General features: G+C 42.2%; 1 protein-coding gene across 2 annotated transcripts; it reads left to right on the top strand.

Annotated features, from left to right (window-relative positions):
• The first annotated feature begins 812 nt into the window (after positions 1-812).
• tubgcp3 (tubulin gamma complex component 3) lies at positions 813-16,525 on the top strand. Of its 2 annotated transcripts, none has more exons than XM_079668220.1 (23): positions 813-993; positions 2,026-2,133; positions 2,658-2,725; positions 2,844-2,921; positions 3,163-3,371; positions 4,381-4,541; positions 4,632-4,744; positions 5,650-5,775; positions 5,856-5,924; positions 6,199-6,331; positions 6,458-6,624; positions 8,514-8,624; positions 9,505-9,613; positions 10,254-10,443; positions 10,519-10,654; positions 10,743-10,811; positions 10,909-11,044; positions 11,136-11,224; positions 13,059-13,190; positions 13,344-13,484; positions 13,575-13,691; positions 14,390-14,484; positions 14,644-16,525. In XM_079668220.1, exons 1-23 carry the CDS (start codon positions 918-920, stop codon positions 14,708-14,710), a joined length of 2,700 nt encoding a protein of 899 aa, XP_079524346.1. In that variant the 5' UTR covers positions 813-917; the 3' UTR covers positions 14,711-16,525. The 2 variants fall into 2 exon arrangements, with proteins under 2 accessions (XP_079524346.1, XP_079524347.1); XM_079668221.1 differs by having other exon boundaries at positions 6,205-6,331.
• Positions 16,526-17,659: the final 1,134 nt, after the last annotated feature.

Raw genomic sequence — 17,659 nt, forward strand, 5'->3', positions numbered from 1 at the left:
GTGAAGTGTCTTCAGGGACACAATTACATGCTGACTGCAGTGGGAGTCGAACTTGCTACCCCAAGATTGGAAGTCCATCACACTATCCACTGAGCCACAGTCACCCGTTACTGTGGTTTCTTTATTAAAAAGCCAGCTCCTGTGTGATTTGATTTCTATAATAGAGAAATAAACATTTGTATTTTCCTTAAGTAGACATTTTACAGTAAGAAGAGTTGAACAATTAGCAAGAAATCAGATTAACAACATTGATGGTATCCAATCATTTAGCTGTACATGCTTGACTCACACAACTGGTACTGCACTATACATTATATTACTACTTAAGTATAAAGTAATTCCAGTTTCACTTGATAATGTTAGCCTTATTCATTCATATCATCTGTCAGGTCCGGCCGTGGCTCAGTCAGTAGGGGCTTGGACTGTGAGCAGTAGGGTCGCCGGTTCAAGTCTCCGACCAGACCTAAATATGGAGTGTGGACTTCTACTTAGAGAGGTCCCAGTTCACCTTCTGCCCTGCCGTGGTGCCCTTGAGCAAGGCACCGAACATCCCCCTTCCCCCCTCACTCCCATTGCTCCCCGGGCGCTGTACAATAGCTGCCCACTGCTCCTGGCACTAGACTCCTGGTAGTAGGATGGGTTAAAACAAAGCAGGTAATACATTTCACTGTGTGTGCTGTTAGCTCTGAATGTGTGACCATTAAAGAGTGTTTCATCCCTCCCTGTTATGAAAGTCATGCAACAGGTGTTCCATGCTCTTATTTTGAAGGAAACGTTGCCCTATTGTCGCTCCTATTCTTCCTGCGCCATGCTGGCTTCACTCCACTTGTCAAAATGGCGTTGTTCGTGGTAACAGACTTGAGTTAGTTCTTATTATTCAGTTATTGGGAAACATACGCAGCGTTAGACCCGACAGTATGGCGACCCTGGATCAGAAATCACCCAATGTGCTTCTCCAGAGCCTCTGCTGCAGAATCACGGGGAAAAGCGAAGGTAGATGAGCCACCGTAGCATGCAGGAGCTGTCACGCGAAACCTCATCGACAAAAATAGGCACTTTGCTAATAATCGTTATATTACTAATCAGACATATTTTCCACATAATTTAAATTAGTTTGCTGAAACTGTACCCCCTACTGGATAATTCGGCGTGTTAATTGCACCCCAGTAGGTTTAGATTTGTATAATATGCTCAACTTTTAACACTGCTGGAGCTTCTGTGTTTGGGACGGAAAGTGGTAGAAAAAGAATGAAATCTACCTGAAGTTGAAGCTGTCTGGTCTTTTGCACATATGCCGAATTAAAGAGAGCATGATAACAACTTATCAAAGGGAATTTAGTGGAAAAAGACACTCTAAAATATGAGATCGACAAAAAAAATAGAATTGCTTTGAGTTTGGTTTTACTTTAGCTGTGGCGCGGTAACGTTAGCTGTCATTCAATGGGCTCGACCAGATACTGCACATCACACTAAACAGCTTTATGACACCTCCAGCTGTAAATATAAAACTGCAAGCTTTGGTTGGATAAAGCAATTAGCATTTTAATTAATCTATCTATGAGTTTGCTAATCTGTTAGCTGTCATGCTGACCAACACACTGTTACTTGCAAACACTGCTAGCTGCAGGCCGCTGCTGGATGCAGAGATGCATGATGGATCAGAGATAACGGAAAATAAATCATTATGATGCTTGTTCTTCAGGCAATTTAACTGAATTGCAGATTTTACTGCATGATCAAATGCAGCAAAGCTTTGCAGCCTGACAATGCTTTTATTTTTTATTTATCCAGAAATTATTAGTGCCCATTATTCACAATTCTTTTTCAATGCCATTACAAACTTCTATCAGGTTCCTACTAGTATCTAGCTTTTAAAATCTTATACTGTTTATTCACAACTTTTTAAAGGAACATTGTGAACTGACAGTAGCAAATATAAAGAAAAAAACTCCTTGTCAAAACAAGTGATGGACTTAAGAGTGCTGCCATGACTTTTACTCATTACCTGTTTTTTTATTTCTCCAGCTGAAGTTGCCCACCAGTTCCAGTATGCAGTGCGAGTCATTGGCAGTAACTACGCCCCCACTATTGAACGGGATGAGTTCCTGGTGTCAGAGAAGATCAAGAAAGAATGTAAGTTTGGACAAATATTATCCCTTAATGTTCACACATTCATATTATCCTTTACTTACGATTGTAGCTCGTTACAATACTTTACCTACATTATATTATCCAATGTTTTTCTCATCCACAAGCAAAACTATCCCGTCTCTGTTGCTGTCTGGTAGTTTTTGATAAGAGAGACCTTTTGCCTTTAATGTTGGAGCCATCCCAGAAAAAGTCAAAAGCTTTATTGCCCCACAACAGCACATCCAAGTAGTTTTATAGTTCCCAAGGTTGCACTATTAGTGGGAATACATCGATCCATGCTTTGACGCAGAAAATAGCGCAGCACTTACTGTCCAAAGTGTTTATTTGGTGGACTTATGGGAACTTTGTTAAAAGTGTTTGTTAGGGTAATGGAGTTGCTATAAAATGTGTCTTGTCAAAACAAGAATAGCTGTGCAGCCTGCAACCTCATGCTCCCAGCAAGTCTTACTATAGAGATATGCTGTGTGTGTAATGTTTTTCCTTTTTAAATAATGATGCTGTTGCAGTGCTGAAGCAGAGGAGAGAAGCCGACGCTGCTCTGTTCTCAGAGCTGCATAGAAAACTTCAGACGCAGGTGTGTACCACTGCTGGAAACCCTCTGAACTGTAACAGGACATCGCTCACATACGTCATATTATTATTATCATTAGTAATAGATTGTAATGAGGTTTAGTTTCTGCTTCTGTTGACAGAGTGTTTTGAAGCATCGCTGGTCTGTTCTCTACTTGCTGCTCAGCCTCTCTGAAGACCCCCGCAAACCGCCCGGCAGGGTGAGAGAGACACACACACACACACACACACACACACACACACACACACACACACACACACACACACACACACACACACACACACACACACACACACACACACACACACACACACACACACACACACACACACACACACACACACACCACACACACACTTCCTTATTAAAAACAAAATAAGTGTGTGATACTGTCTTGATGCCCTTACCTCCTCCTCACCTCATGTCCCTGTCCTTCCCAGGTTGGAAACTATGGAGCACTCTTCGCCCAGGCGCTCCCCAGAGACGCCCACTCCACCCCGTTTTACTGCACCCGGCCTCAGAGCCTGGCCCTGGGCTACGGAGAGAGGAGCGCCGGGCTGTCGGCCAGCATGGGGACCAGCGGCATCTCCAGCCTGGGAGTGTACACACTGAACGGGCCCACAGTCACACCACAGTCACTGCTGTCTGGGTGAGCATCTTCACATGAGTTTCTGCAAAGACAAACCTGTTGAAGACACAAGCTAACTTTACAGTTATTAATACTCAGATTAAGCATTAATAGAGATGATAACCTTCTTAACATCTTCATAACTGAGTTGTTAGCTGTGTTCACCTGAAAGGCTCTGGGGAAAGAAGAGTGTTATTTATCCATCGGATGCTGTAGAAACACTCTGAAAGCTTCAATTAGCACCATGAAATAAACGTGCCTCTTATAAATCTGTTTAATGAGACATCAGAAGGCCATTTAGGTCCATTTCTCCGTGTTAATAATGCAGGAGTCCTTCTGTTACAAATGACCATTGAGCTGTCCGAGCTCACCTTTTTTAGACATGAAAGCAGAGATTCCTCTAAACATAAAAAAGGTCCCAACGCATTGCATTAAAAATATACAGTAATTGTTCTTTAATTATACAAAGAATTGCTTTCTCCTTGTTTGAGTTCATTTGCTGTTCTGAGTGCATCGTCCAGCAAAAGACCTCTTAATGCAGACTATGGTGACTGTACTGTTGTGTACTAAAAACCTGTTTCAGCTAGACCTATTGATGTTTAATGGGAGCAGCAAATGAAGCTCAATTCAGAACACAATGTCATACAGATGTTTTGAAAGTGGGCTCAGTAAATGGAAGTGAAACATATGACATTAGTTATCAAAGGACACAGTAGTTCTGGGGAATTTAACAGTTTGTTTCCACTTACCCAGAATCAGAAAGTAATAAATGCCTTAAGACAGACATTCCTATTTCTTTGGTTTAGTCCGAATGTGAAACAGCAATATAAGACTAATTGTTTTTGTGTAATTGGATCAAACAACATAATAATGATCCCATGGACAACCACGGGACTAAACTCAGCAGATGGGGGCACCTTTATTCCAATCTTTGTCTGTGGGTAGGCCGATCAGAAGATCCTGGATCTAGATTATAGCAAAATGTGATTGAGACCCTGGGAGTAACGGTAAATCTGTTTGTGTGTTACAGTCAGCCCCCTCAGTCTGCAGCCGCTCAGCCTCTGGGTGCCCGGCTGGCCTGGGCTCTTCCTGTCAGCTGTTCCTCTTCCTCTGCGTTGGCCCCTCTCGCCACTCGACCGCTCCTCGGACCTCCAGTTCCCTCCTCCAGAGTGGTCCGACCTCGCAAAGACGGTAAGAGACATTTTCATAGAGAACAGAACGTCATTAATAATTTATTTGTCATGACATAAACTCAATTCTCTGCCCTCGTGTTGTCCTCAGGCGAGGTGAGCGAGGCGGCGCTCGTGCGGGACATCCTGTACGTCTTCCAGGGGATCGACGGCAAGTTCATCAAGATGAGTGCCCAGGAGAACTGCTACAAGATAGACAGCAAGGTACGTGAACCCGCACGGAGCAGTCGTGTCAAGCTTTTAATGGACTAATCAGTTCAGAGCACACATTACCCAGAGTGCAGCTCAGGACATCATCATCCCTGATCTACCGTGCACTGTAGACCCCATGCTGGGTTGTGTAATGAAAGACACTGAATATGATTATTTAAATCTATTACGGAGAATTTGTTTCCATTTTGGACATTTTTGGTTTTGAGTACATGATATTGAAACTTGTTGTTGATCAGACTTCAAAAGCATAATTCAACAGATCAATATAAAGCTCTTTGGCTCCGAGGCTACATCGACCTCTTCTTTTTTCTGTTCTGCCAATTTCTTTTATCCCCCTCTCATCCTCCTCTCTTGTTATCGATGGGAGGCCTCAGATGTAACCTGTCCCGATCCTCTCAGCGGTGCTAAACTTAGACCTGTGGTCAATCTGCTGTCACTGCCTGATGGACAAGGAGACACTGAGAGCAGGAATCAAAGAGTCAAGGGTGGAGATATTTTTGAAGTCTTCCATAGCCACTTACTTTCCCCTCTGTAAAGCTCTCTGGATAAGAGGTTTTGTTAAACAGATAAAACATTAATCTATCCTTAAATGTTAATCTTCCTCATGCGGATTCAAAAGTCTGTTAAAGCAGGATCGCAGGAATCCGTATGAGCTTAATCTGTCGGAGGTTTTCAAATCAATTTAGTAACGGATGATGGTTGTTTGTTTACATTTATGTCTGTCTATCTAGTTAACACCATCAGCGTTAAGTGTGTGTGTTGCTTCTGTAAAGCTGCAAGAAGGGACACAAAGAAACTAACTAAAAACATTAAATGTAGGTTTATGACAAGATAATTAAACAAACAAACAAATAGTGTAGTGTGCATGTGTTGTAATGTGTGCTGCTCCTCACCAGGTGGTGCTGTGTAAATCCCTGAGGGACACCAGCAGCCGGCTGGCAGAGCTCGGCTGGCTCCACAACAAAGTCAGGAAGTACACCGACGCCAGGAGCCTGGACCGGGCCTTCGGACTGGTCGGACAGGTGCGCACGGTTCCCCAGATAACACACCTGCTCAGGTCACGTCCTCCACGTATTTTAATCACTTCGTCTTCCTCTCATAGAGCTTCTGTGCCGCGTTGCACCAGGAGCTGAAGGAGTACTACAGGCTGCTGTCTGTCCTCCACTCCCAGGTACACACATCTGACACAGGAAGTTCATATGATAGAAATAAACTAGATTAGAGCTTTAAGTGTGTGTGTGTGTGTGTGTGTGTGTGTGTGTGTGTGTGTGTGTGTGTGTGTGTGTGTGTGTGTGTGTGTGTGTGTGTGTGTGTGTGTGTGTGTGTGTGTGTGTGTGTGTGTGTGTGTGTGTGTGTGTGTGTGTGTGTGTGTGTGTGTGTGTGTGTGTGTGTGTGTGTGTGTGTGTGTGTGTGTGTGTGTGTGTGTGTGTGTGTGTGTGTTGTAGCTGCAGGTGGAGGATGAGCACGGTGTGATGGTGTGCACAGAGAGCAGTCTGACTCTCAGGAGGCTCCTGGTTTGGATGTACGATCCTAAAATCCGCCTCAAAACCCTGGCGGCACTCGTCGACTTCTGCCAAGGTGTGTGTGAGATTTTGTTAATGCATTTTTGGATCTCAGTATTGATTTTTGACGAAGGCAACCAGGCTTGACCTCAGCCTCTCAGCGACTTAGTTTGTTCCTGAAGCCTCTACTCTGTGTGTTCAGGTCGGAAAGGAGGCGAGCTGGCGTCAGCAGTTCACTCTTACGGGAAGACGGGCGACCCACAGATGAGAGCGCTGGTCCAACACATCCTCAGCCTGGTGTCCAACCCCATCCTCAACTTCCTGTATCGCTGGATCTACGACGGAGAGCTAGAAGACACCTACCACGAGGTACACACACTTCTCTGTTGATTTTTACTGGTCATTTCTGGAACATTGGTTCTGACGTTTCACCCCCAAGAGAAGGAACATTGCTGAGGAGGGAGGGAGGGAGGGAGGGAGGGGAGTAAAGAGAGGACAGCTTCTTCAATGAGGAGTGATGAGAGGAGTGTAATGGAGAGCCTGGTGATGGATGCTCCTGCTTTACTTCCTCCCTCCCCCTTTCTCTGCGGCTGTTTCCCTCACACACTTTATTTATGTGTCCATTAGTCAGTGTGTGTTTAAGAACACCCAGACAAAGTTATTGCGCCTTTCAGGAGGGAAATTACCCTGTAGATCACACACTAGGGCTGTCCCGAATACCATTTTTTGGGCTCCGGATATTCGGTAGTAATCAACAGCGAATATTTGGATATTCGGCGCGCGCTTCAACACGTGTATTCCGGTTTATTCAAGGCATTCATTTTGTTATTCTACAGTATTGTTGTTTTATAGTTATTTGTTAATGTAAATAACCCAATCTATGTTCTTTGAAATTGAAAAGGATATTGTGTTTACGTTGCAGTTGTATATGTCTTAAAGTGGACCTATCATGCTATATGTGAATAATATAGTGTAGGACCATACCTATATAAGGCATATTTATACTTTTTATTTTTCAAAATACCAAACAGATCATGCTTTTTAGCCATTCCTCATTTCGCTCAATTCAACACTGTCTTTGCATGGGCTGATTCTGTGAGAACAGCACCATCTACAGGCCTGGCATATGTACTACAGCGTCTCCAGCGCTTTCCAACGGCAATGTCCGTGGCTGTCTCCTCCTGATTGGTGGAGTTGGCCCAATAGCCGTAGCGCCACTTCTGTGACGTCATCGAAGTGTTCAAATCTGGATCAGTCTGTATCAGATCCGTTGCAGCCCCTTTTTAAGAGATTTGGGTATGGAGGGAAATAGAGAGGGTTGTGTTTTCTGACACTTGGTGAGTTCCCTGGAACACCGGGGACACATATTCATGTATAAAAGACGTACAAAAGTGCATTTTGCATGATAGGTCACCTTTAAGTGTAATTTGGCTTGGCTTCGTATTTTGTATGGACATGCTTTTATTTTGAAGGAGAGTTAACGCTGTTAACAGGAAGTTGTTGTTGCTATGGAAACAACGTAACGGACAAAAGGAGTGGAGATTAACGGAGAAAAGTCATATCTACATATAAAGACGGAGAAAGTAAAGGAGCTCTTACGGTGGAGATTTCTATAAATTCAATTTAAAAAAGAATATCCGAATAACGAAATTGAAAACCGAATAGTGGGCCAACAGTATTCGGATATTCGGGTCCAGCCCTATCACACACACACACGGTTTGTTAAAACATGCAATAAACAGTATTTGGAGTAAATATGAGCTTTTAAGGTCCATCAAATCCCTGCAGTGTTAGTGAATGTGATTATTTCCTAAAAGATATCGAAGCACATTATAAACACATTTTAACATGATGTTGTAGCATTGAACAGGACATGGCGACACACACACATTTTACCTTAAAGTAAAAATATCTACTACAATTATTGCTTCTGCGATCCATGTTTCAGCTCCTTGACAAAAATCGGTATTAAAGAGAAATAGTTTGTCGGCTCTTATTTCAGATAATAGCTTAAGGAAAGTGCTCTGAGAGATGGATTCATGGCAAAGCAGACCGTTGGAGTCAGCACACATAGAGTACGCAGACTTAAGCTATCATCGTACCCTCTGAAGTAAATGGGCGATCTAAGTGAATGTGACAAAGGATGAAAAGCACACCATAGAGCTACTTTACTCTCTTCTGAAATACTGATTCTATTTGACGTCTCCCCATGACAGCGTTCTAAAGTCAATGTATTTATTTGTTCTCTTTTTTTGTAGTTCTTTGTAGCATCAGATCCCAACGTGAAGACAGACCGTCTGTGGCACGACAAGTACTCCCTCAGGAAGTCCATGATCCCCACGTTCATCACCATGGAACAGGCCAGCAAGGTACACACACCAACACACATCTCTTACGGAGGCATTTCCAAAGAGCAAAGCCTTAGGTTTAACGCTTCCCCGCGCAAAACTAACTACAGTAACTCCAAAATCTCCTCCCGTGAGAGTAGTAAAAAGAAAAGGTGCACATTAGAGATGTCCCGATCACCTTTTTTTGCTCCTGATCCGATTCCGATCATTTGATTTTGACAATTTGCCGATACCGATTTTTCCCGATCTGATCTTTATGCAATGCATTAAGAGGAAAAAAAGCATTCAAGTTGTCCCTTAAGGTTATTTTTTTATTTAAATTGGATATTCTATCCAACATGGATATAGCTTCTTTTTTTCACAGCAGCATTGGATCAGTTCAGTTGTGCAGCATTGGATCAAAACAAAATAAAGCTTTCAGTACTCGTTAGCTTACTGCTACAATTAGACACTGCGCCCACTCTGTTGCCAGATTTGAGAGAAATAAGCAGGTCTATGAAAACAAGCCCCAAAGAAGCATGATACATGATGTTGTGTCATTTGAAACCAAAACTAAGGCCTCAGGATGACTTTAAGACTTGATCATGGTCATTTTTGTTTTGTAACATTGAATACAACATTTAAAAAAAGTATTTATAAAAAAAAAAAGAAATCCCGATCCCCGATTTTTTTTCTCCCGATTCCGATCTTTTGAAAATCACTTGATCGGCTCCGATCCCCGATCACGTGATCGTATCGGGACATCTCTAGTGCACATTTTTACATTTGGACTCAAACTGTTGCGTGCTAATTAGTCAAACATCAACAAACATTTTTTAATCCTTCACAACACTTGTTGCTACACACATCCAGGTAAGACGGTTTACTTGAGGCATGTTCACTTATTCTCTTCTCCCTCTAGGTCCTGCTAATTGGTAAATCCATCAACTTCCTGCATCAGGTCTGTCAGGACCGAACACCGCTCGGCAAAATCACGCCGGCGTCAAACTCTGCAGACACACCCAGAGATAGTAAGAGTCTCCGTGTCTCTCTTATGTCCTCTCACACTTTCCGGTAAACAATTTCAGAGCATGTCTTTCTCTTTTACTGTTTCTGTGCACGTTTATTGCACGTAAATAAAGGTTAATGCTGACTTTCCTTGGAAGTCTTTATTGTTGACAACATCACCGACCAATAAGAAGCCTCTCCTGTATTCCCTCCTCATCGTATTGATATGGTTGTATTGACGTAGGCGAGTGGACGGGCAGTAATCGATGCTCTTACCGCTCGCTGGCCTTGTCCTCCTCTGCATTGACTATATAGAGGAAAAAAGGTATACTTAGCTATTGATCCAGTCTGCAGGACTTCTCCTGACCTGTTTGATCTTAAGCTCTTACTGTATGTGATGAAGGACATCAGGTTCTCCTCTGCATCATCGTCCAGCAGCAGCAGACCAGGAAACCAGACTGCAGGAATTAGACACGTATTACTCATTGGGAGAAAAGAAAAAGTTGTTATTGGTCTTGCGAAATATGTTTGATTAACTGGCAGCACTAAAGTGACCTAGTAATCAGTCTGTCCCTGACAAAATAAGGATTTAAGATAAGATAGTAAAAAGAGCAATTCAATATCTCGTTAATGAATTACTTTGTCATCTCTGTCTCCTCGTAGCTGCGGAGCTGCTGTCAGACCTTGAAGGGGCATTTCAGGAGAAGATCGACGCCGCCTATTTCGACACCAGCAAATACCTGCTGGACGTTCTGAACCGAAACTACCTGCTGCTGGAGCACCTGCAGGCCATGAGGAGATACCTGCTGCTGGGCCAGGGAGACTTCATCAGACACCTGATGGACCTGCTCAAGTGAGGAACACACACTTTGAATCTTTGCATTTTATTTATTAGACAGAATATGTATCCTAATTATTTAAATCTTAGACCGGAGTTAGTGCGTCCCGCCACCACTTTGTACCAACACAACCTGACGGGGATCTTAGAGACGGCAGTCAGAGCCACCAACGCTCAGTATGACAACGCAGAGATCCTCAAGAGGCTGGATGTACGCCTGCTGGAGGTAATGTGTGTGTGTGAGAGTGTGTGTGTTGCAGGTCTGACCTAAGCATCCCCTGTTCTTTTGACAAATGTCTTTTTGTTGCCTCTAGGTGTCTCCAGGTGATACCGGCTGGGATGTTTTCAGTCTTGACTACCACGTTGATGGACCCATTGCTACGGTATGACAAAACTCACACATTCAATCTCCTGATCTCTATGTATTACTGCTGTCATCACATATTCGAATATATAAATGTGTGTGTGTGTGTGTTTCAGGTGTTTACAAGGGAGTGTATGGGCCACTACCTGCGTGTGTTTAATTTCCTGTGGAGGGCAAAGAGGATGGAGTACACACTGACGGACATCTGGAAGGGACAGATGTGTAATGCCAAGCTGCTCAAAACCATGCCAGGTACTAAAATAACATTTTTTTTCTTAAGCACATGTTATTTTGATATTGATGTGCTTGTTTTGTTCCTTCCCTTGTGCTTTTCACCCTGCAGAGTTGTCCGGTGTGCTGCATCAGTGCCACATCCTGGCCTCCGAGATGGTCCACTTCATCCACCAAATGCAGTACTACATCACCTTTGAGGTCAGACCATTAGCAGCGCCGTTACCATCACAGGCTGTAAAACACCAGTAAAGAAAGAAGTAATTACTGCAGGAGAGATTTCTGCTGAGTCTGTTGAATGCTGCGGGACTCAGGATCAAATGTATCCTCCGGGTTAGGCTGCTGGTTCAAACCCAGAAGAAAAAAACTCACTTGGAAGTCAGATTAAACAGGGTGTTTTAGATGGGTCTGCAGCAGAGTTCCCGGTAGAATATTTTTTCGCCGGTCAACAAAAGGGTTTGTTCATATATCATTCATAGCCTGAATTATATAACATGTTATACCTAAAAACATGGCAAAAATTGATATTTTAGGGCTGTTGACAGTATTTTCTGAGTTATGGAGTGATAAAAAGAGATATCCAAAATCCCTTCTTTAAAAGTCTTAGATAATAATATGACTACAAAATGAAACAAGAATTTTTAACCTGGCTTTATCCAAAGTTCAGATTTCGGTTCCTGAAATGTGTTAAAATATGCGCATATTTAATGAGATAATGGCTCATTTGCATATTTAAACATGCTATTTCAGAAAACTTGTAATACAAAAAACAATTGCCTTATTGTAAGTAATTAACTGGAGAAATTTCTAGCTGATATCTTTAAGTTAAAAAGATTACCCTATTCACCTGGGGTGTCTCGCCTTAAAACTTGTTGAGCTAAAACTTGTCTTTGCTGCTGCCTCAAAGAGTAGCAGGAGGGAGAGGGGGGAGAGGAGCAGGGGGAGACAGGTGAGGCTGGTTCAGGAGCACAAACACTCACAACTATAAATGAACCAAAAATAAATAAATAAATGAGTCTCCAACTCAGAGTTCCCGTTAGAATATTTTTTCGCCGGTCAACGTGTCCGTTAAAGTTGAAATCTTCCGGACACAATTTGAAAAGTGCCGGTCAAAGGTCTTCTTTGTTATTATTGAGCTTTAAAACAAATTGATATGATTCGATATTAAACAAACTAATTATAGTAGATTAACTATTCAAAAGTGAACAGTAATTTACAATAACACGGGAATAATAAACGGAGCGCTCTCTCTCCTGACAGCCCTTCAGTCTCATGCAGCTCGCGGATCAGTAATGAGTGACCCGACAGTAAAACTAAACATATCTATAACTAGTTACGGTAGTTTGAGAGGTGATTAAAATAGCTACGTGTGATATTCTAACCTGAAGTGTGTTTTGTTCCGCTCACCGCTGCGTGTCGACTCGTCAGCAGCAGCTGATCTCTCTCTCCCGTCAGATTAGACTTCACTCGCGTTTATGTCCATATCGATCAGATCCAGCTAGTTTTAGCTAATGATAGGACTACCTGCTTATTAAAAGACATTTAAACAATAAGCGTCGCTATGCAACCGGGTGAGGCCGCAAAGTATAGCGCAGCATTATGCATTTGTTTACATGCCGACCGGAACCCTGAGGCATTACCAACAGATCAACGCACAATTAACCCATACAGGACATCTCTTTCTCCACATTACGTGTTAGACATTAGAATTGACTATTAGTTTCTGTCACACACTCTTTTGTCTGTCACATACTTTTAGTGGCGCAAGTTGCGCAACTGATGCGGTATTGCGCTAAGGGGAAATATATTTTGACCGGAGAGATTTAGATTTGCCGGTCTTCAGCATATTTTACCATTCGTAGTCCGGTAATTACCGGCTAACGGGAACTCTGGTCTGCAGATTTGAAAGCTGGCTGATTTAAGTGTAGGTTTATCTACTCAGACATCAGGTAGAATAAATATAAGAATACTATTTTAACTGGATAGCAAGGCGCCGAGATCACTGATTGAGTTATGTCTTGATTTTTAATACAAGGTGCTGGAGTGCTCCTGGGACGAGCTGTGGAACAGAGTGCAGCAGGCGCAGGATCTCGACCACATCATCGCCGCCCACGACCTGTTCCTCGACAGAGTCATCTCAAGATGCCTGCTAGACAACAGCAGCAGGGTAACACACACACACACACACACACACACACACACACACACACACACACACACACACACACACACACACACACACACACACACACAGATTGAATCATTCTGCCTGCTCTTTTCCACACACCTCCTTTAACTCTGTTTCGGTGTGTCCTTGCAGAATCTTCTGAACCAGCTGAGGGCCATATTCGACCAGATCATCGAGTTTCAGAGCGCCCAGGACTCGCTGTACCGCTCGGCTCTGGAGGAGCTCACCCTGCGGCTGCAGTTTGAGGAGAGGAAGCAGCAGAAGGAGAGCGAGGTAAGGCGATACAGATGAGTTGGATACAGGGAGAAAAAGGGATGGTGGTTGTATGATGGCTTCTAAATGAGTGATACTGTCCTGATTCAGGGTCAGTGGGGAGTGACGGCTGAACAGGAAGCGGAGGAGAAGAAGAGGATTCAGGAGTTCCAGGAAACCATACCAAAGATGCGCTCCCAGCTCCGCATCCTCACACACTTCTACCAGGTACCAGCCTCAGTGACTTCTAGGAGCATTTAGAGCATCCTTATTATTATCATCAGAGGCTGTTGCAGCTCCAGATTTATGGAACGACTTGCCCCTCCAGGTTAGACTTGCTCCAACTCTGCTTGTTTTTAAATCTCGTTTGAAAACCCATTTCTTTTCCCTGGCATTTACAGACCAGGTGACACTTGTGCTTTTACATTTGGGTTTTTATCTTACTAGTGTTTTGTATTGTTTGTACATCATGTAGGAGTTTCTCAGTCTGTGGCTTCTGATCTGGTTTCATTGTCTCGTGTTTTACATTTCAATCAATCAATCAATCAATCAGCAACTTTATTAATCCTGCAAGGGGCAATTGGTTATGAGCAGCAGCTTATGTCATGTAGACAGGCAGGAACATACAGGAAGAAAACACACAGATACACCCGGGAGCACAGATGTGGATAATTCCAAAATACACTATAAATAGTTCATAGCATCACATTAATAAATAAATAATCAAGTTAAAAGCCTTTTCAAGAATTTTGAATTTGTTTCATGTCCTGTCTGTTTTTTATGTATTTATGCTATGTGTTTATACAGTTGTTTATGTACAGCACTTTGTTCAACTCTGTTGTTTTTAAATGTGCTATAGAAATAAAATGGATTGGATTATCTAATTTTAATATATATTATTTGATCCACTCCTTTCCCCTCTCCAGAACATCGTGCAGCAGTTCCTGGTGTTGCTGATGACCAGCACGGATGAGAGTCTGCGTTTCCTCAGCTTCAGACTGGACTTCAATGAGCACTACAAGTAAGGAAACTAAAACACCTTTAAGGACACAGAAATAATCCTAGAGAGCTGTTTATAAAATATATCAGATCTCTGTGTATTATAGGGTTCCTTCAGGAGAGATTATATTGTGTTCTGATCCCTTTATATACTCAAAATGTTTTTTTATGTCACCTTCAGGGCCAGGGAGCCGAGGCTGCGAGCATCACTGGGAACCAACAGGGGGCGACGGCAGTCAAATATCTGACGTGAAGACGATGACAATAACAAGCGAGGCTCCCACTGATTGGAGTAGGACAACACATCGAGGGGCCGCACAGCAGACTTCTGTTTCGAGATGATGTCATGCCTTGGAGGAGTGAACAAGCAGGTCGCCAAGTGATGACATCACAGCAGACAGCTCCAGTGAAGTCAGCTGTGTGGGACCCCAGAAGATTTAAGTCCAGTAAATCAAACTTTTAAAATAAGCGCCGTTAAACAGACTGAAATCCAGCTGGACATGGGGTCAGACTGAACTCACACAGGCATGCCTTAATATGAACGAGGGGAAAAACTCTTTTCTCAGCGTTGGTTGCCAAAACTAGTCCCATCACACGTAATGTATGTAAATAGAGTTTATGCAAAAATGTAAATGTGTGTGTATATTTGCATCTCGACACCGTCACCTGTGGCTTTGCATCTTTTCACTAGGGTTCAACCGATATGGGTGTGAGGTTGACATTTTTGCAGTTTAGTATTTGTAACAGATATTACAATTATTAAAGTAGAGCATTTTTTTTGTACAATTTTTGTGTTTCTGCTGCAGATGTGCTGGAAACACTGACACTGTGCAGTCTTCAGAATATTGAATATTTCTGTTCAGTATCGGCACGATATCGGTCTAACCCTAGTTCTTCAATCTCGCCTCCTTACAATTCAGGGTTTTTGAGTGTGTTCGGTCAGCTGATCACAATCACACAGAGGATTTTGTACTTCACACTCTGGCTCATTCAGCCCCTTTGTTTCAAACTTTGTTTACACCTTATCTGACATTAGTTGTTGATTTCAATAGAAGCGTCACTGTTTGACATTACATGTGTGAGGCATAGGAAACAAAAAAGCCTCTTATGAGTTCAGATTGAAGTTTGGTTTCCCTGCTTTGTTTACAGTTTGTGCTTTTATGTCTGTATGAGAGATGAAGCAACAACCACAACAACCTCACTCTACTCATTTCATACACAGGAGCTACACATGTTCAGATGTTTCTTTAAGAGAAATGTATTTTTTCATTTATTTAACAATGAATGGTTTTAAATGTTGAATTGGGCAGTTTATTTTCTGACGTCCGACATAAAGAAGGATGTGTGGTTTGTAGTGTTAATAAATAAGGTTTGCTCTGCGCACATTGAGAAGAAGCTGCTGACGGGCGGATTCGGTTCAGTGTGGTAGCAACGTTGCGGTTCATCACCTTCCCACTTCATGATCATTCATAACTATCTGCTGGTATCAAAAGTCGAATGCTTTTTGCTTTAAAAAAGGGCCAACGTGTTTGTTTGGATCGAAAAGTCAACAGTATTTTAATCACTAAAGTATTACAATCATTTTCATGTGAACAGCATCGATCTCACCGTATAGGAGCTCTAATCCGAGGTCAGCAAGGACATGTTTCTAAAAGCAAAACAGGAAATCTAAAAGACGTCAAACATGCATTTTTAGAGGATACAGTTAATGTAGTTGTATAGGCTTAGAATACACTTAACTTCAAACCCTAAATGATTAGGTTTTCACTCTGACGTCCAACTTTAATTTCAGTCACAAAGTGTTTCCTGGGAAGATATTTACTCCTGCAAAGCAATCTCTATTTAATGTTGTCTCTAAGTTGTACTGCCAATGAAACAAACTGGTGCTGCACATGGTCACCGCTCTCTGACAATTCATTCTTCATTGTGTGAAAAATATGAATTGGGTAAGCGCTCCTGTCCTGTGTGTCTCTGTCTGTCTTCTACATCCTATAGCACATAATGTATAGAATATAGGGAATCAAACCATCCCGCTTCTTCTTTAATAAAAATGTTTTTTATGACTGTGTGTTCTGGTGTGATGCTGTGCTGATCTGGCTCTTTAGCTGTCGTTTAGTGCCATCTAGAGGCAGGACATCAAAGATTAATTGTATGTAAAGTTTCTAGATTATAGGATTATTCAATTGTTTTGATTGACATGATTATCATTTGTAGGTAACACTATATAACCTGCACCAAGTTTGATCTACTCGTGGTCTTCCTCCTCTCTTCAGAGCTGTAAATGATCCTTTAAAAGTCAAATAACTTTCATTTATTCACTTTTAATTGAATAGTTTTAAAGTAATTTAAACTCCTGAAACGTTGTATTACAAGTTGAAGGACTTTGATCAATACTACATTTCCCATAATGCAACTCAATAACTTAGATTTGTTGTAGGGTTTGATTTGGATGGACGAAACGCAATTAAAAGTAATTGCATTTAAGTTAGAAGCTAATTTGCCTCTGTAGTCCCCGGGCGTTCAGATAGGAAACAAACAACAACAAATACACTTCATAGAACAACAAATTAGCTGTTTCTGTTGACTGATTGGATTGTGTTTAGAGACAAAATACAAACTACCTTTATGGCATAATAAGAAGCTATTGGAAGGGAAACTATTGGGTTTGTGAAAGTTGTTTCATCCTATATTTTTTATTTGACTCGGCCAGCTTTGTAAACAAGTTGCATTTTATTCTTGAACAAATCTTATCTCAAAGCTCCACATCTTGAAGTTTGCTACCGCCAATGGAGCATGCTCTGTCATGACCTTAGTGAGGGTTAAAGTAATGACAGTTAATAATCTGTATAATATACAGTGAAGTGTGTTCTGTTGTTAGACATTGATACAGTGGGTGTTAGAATGAACTATGTACACTAGAGGGAGTAACAGCTTTTCTTTTTTACCCCCCATTCACACACACTTAATCATCCTGGCTCTACATCCTTTCGTGTGGAGATGCTGCAATCAAAAAGCTGATTATTACACAATGTTCTAACGTTTCTCTGTCTTATATACTCACATTAGGTTGTTCTGTGCAGCCTGTGTAATTCAGACGGTGTCCTGTATGAAAGGGAGGCTCTGGTTCACTTCCTGGTGGATGTTGGAGGGAGATGTTCACAGTGCGGAGGCAGGAGGTGTGAAAGTCCTGTCACAGC

Source organism: Notothenia rossii (assembly GCF_949606895.1).
Source record: "Notothenia rossii genome assembly, chromosome: 3".
NCBI lineage: Eukaryota > Metazoa > Chordata > Actinopteri > Perciformes > Nototheniidae > Notothenia > Notothenia rossii.